General features: G+C 34.0%; 1 protein-coding gene across 1 annotated transcript in view; it reads left to right on the top strand.

The window, feature by feature from the left end:
* The window catches only part of SEMA3E (sema domain, immunoglobulin domain (Ig), short basic domain, secreted, (semaphorin) 3E), a gene marked incomplete at its 3' end in the record, with an annotated part of 299,672 nt that overhangs the window by 161,092 nt on the left and 135,936 nt on the right, over positions 1-2,644 (top strand). The window contains exon 2 of the mRNA XM_012650119.1: positions 2,268-2,430. Coding sequence (XP_012505573.1) covers positions 2,268-2,430 — 163 coding nt within the window. The remainder of the gene's footprint in view (positions 1-2,267; positions 2,431-2,644) is intronic.

Genomic DNA, 2,644 nt, shown 5'->3' with positions numbered 1-2,644 from the left:
ATTGGTAATTTAAATCATTATGCTGTGGTTGCTTACTGTTTTAGAAAAAAAGTGATAAATGTAAAGACCATTAAAAATGAACAAAGTATGCATTTGTTGAGTGCACACCTCAGTTCTTTCCCTTTTGCTATCTCCATACTATGTATGCACAGAAACGTGGGTGCATCTTTGTGGTGTTGTAGAATAGACTTCACATAGAGCAGGAGGATGGGTCAGAACAGAGTTAATGTATCAGAATAAAGTAAAATTGATGGTTTAGTAATTAGTTTCTATTATTGACAAAGTAATGGGAACTGCCACTTTTATACTATATCAATAGAATTATAATATGCTTATCAAAAATTGGCAAGTCATAAAAACAAGTAGAAATTGGTGTCTATCTTGCCATGTATATACAGAGATGACAAGGTACTAAGGACCTCATCAGGAATCAAGGAAGGTCATCCCTAGATGTCATTCACTCATGGAGTGCCTCCTTTACCAATTGGGCTGTCTCTCATTCCAATTCAAACCTTTTTTTTTTATATTGGCACAGATTACTCCACCATGGCAACACTTCATATTCATAATATAACGTTCATATTTTCATCCTTTCATGACTTTCTCTTATTTCCGAGAAAACTTAGTCTCCTAAACTCTGCATCTTAGTAGTTCTAGTAACTGCGAAGTCTAGAAACCTGTTAATTGTAGCTAACATATAATCACATTTTCTTTATCAGTTGTACCTGTTTGGGTAATGATTTCACTTTGCTTAGAAATTGGAAAACTTTAGCAAACTATTGGAATAACTGTGGAAACTTTTGTAGGAAAGAGTCCACTTGGCAGCCTAATAGAAAATCATAAATGGTGGTATGTAAAGACAAAGTATAATGGCAGCAGATGGCTTTGATCTTTATTTTTGTCGTGATATTGGATCCCAAAACATGCTTCTCTTGCTGTAAGTCAATGCCTAGTAAGGAAAACAGTATGATTCTACCTTGACAAAATTATTAAATAGGAAAAATTTTGCCTTCCTGGGTTCAAGAACCTTTAGTTTCTTAAACTCCTTTTTTTCCCCTCTTCAAATAAAGCACCTGCTATTCCTTCCTTTTCAAAACTTGACATGACTCAAATGACTCAATATCTTAAGTTTTACTTTTATAAGAAATATATTGATTTTAGCAGTGTTGCTTCTTTTAAACTAAAAGATTTAAATTTAACCCTATACCACAAAATTTTGGGCATCTACAGTTTCAGCATAGAGATATGGACAAGGAATGCATTGTTAACAGTGGGGAAAAGATACTTCATTGCTTGTTTCTCAGAAACAGAAGGTGTAGGAGTGGGCAAAATGCTATAGTATTGTCCTTTTTCATGTAGCTTTTAGCTTCCTGGTCATTAAGATATCACATTCTCTGTCAGATGCATTAGACATTGGCCTTTGGAAAAGGACGTTATCTTCTAACTTGTGAATATTTCCCAAGGTTCCTCTTCAGGAATTCTTCAGTGTTCAGGGTCTAGTCTTTCGGGCAATATTCTCTCATCACCAAAGGCTCTCATGTATCATTTTACCAACCTTAAGCACTGAACTGCCATATGTAGTTAAATGCCTTCAACAAACAAACAAATGTACACGAGGTTTGCCAGATTCTGACCTCTTAAAATGAAACGCATGTAGCTAAAACATATAGTTTTAAATTTCTGACATAGACATGAATGCATGAACATTAACCAAAATCACAATGGTAGAAAATAGATCCCCACCAGTATTATCAGTGGTTCCCCACTATCCTGAATGTTACCACGTTAATGCCTCATTGTATTAACAACCCCGATCATTTCCAGACTTGGAAAATTTGACTTCGGATGTGACTTTTAAAACCAATTTCAAGTAAAAACATTATTTTTCTGAGTTTGTGTTCATCTGGAATTAAATAAACACACTTTGGGTGGGGTTAGTGTAGATTTGGAATTTTGTTATAGTTTACAGAAGTTGTAAAATACTTTTCCATATAGTGTACTAAAAATTGCCAATGATCATATTTTTCCGTATTTAAAAACATGGAATATTTACTTTATATGTTAAGTTGACTTGAAGTTTTTAGATTCATAAATGTATAATAAAAGATTTTAATTTGTGCACATTAAAATTTATTGCCAGTATATTTGTGATAAATAAATGCTAACTACTAAGTTCCAGTAGGGATGAAAATAGAGCTATGAGAAAAAGTTATGAAGGTATTTGCATTTTCTCATGTCTTTAGTGTACATATCTCTTTATATTTCAGAACTCTTGGAACTGAACAGAACATCAATATTTCATAGCCCTTTTGGATTTCTTGATCTCCACGCAATGCTGCTGGATGAATACCAAGAGCGACTCTTCGTGGGAGGCAGGGACCTTGTGTATTCCCTCAGCTTGGAGAGAATCAGTGACGGCTATAGAGAGGTATAGAAACACCAAATGGTATTTCAGGAGGGAAAGAAAAGGGGGAAATTGCAAAGACATTATTTGCCTTTTTTCCATTGTATTGATGACTTTAAAATTTTGAATGATTACTTTGTTTAAATAAAATATTCATTAAGATGAAATCATTTTGAGGAAAGTTTAGAAATCATCATGTGTGAACTTTCCTGGCATACCACTGGTAACTGGATTCCCAGA

This window comes from Propithecus coquereli, unplaced genomic scaffold (genome assembly GCF_000956105.1).
Source record: "Propithecus coquereli isolate 6110/MARCELLA unplaced genomic scaffold, Pcoq_1.0 Scaffold312, whole genome shotgun sequence".
Lineage (NCBI taxonomy): Eukaryota > Metazoa > Chordata > Mammalia > Primates > Indriidae > Propithecus > Propithecus coquereli.
Note: the sequence above shows the minus strand (reverse complement) of the source record. Positions and strands in the feature narration are given on the sequence as shown.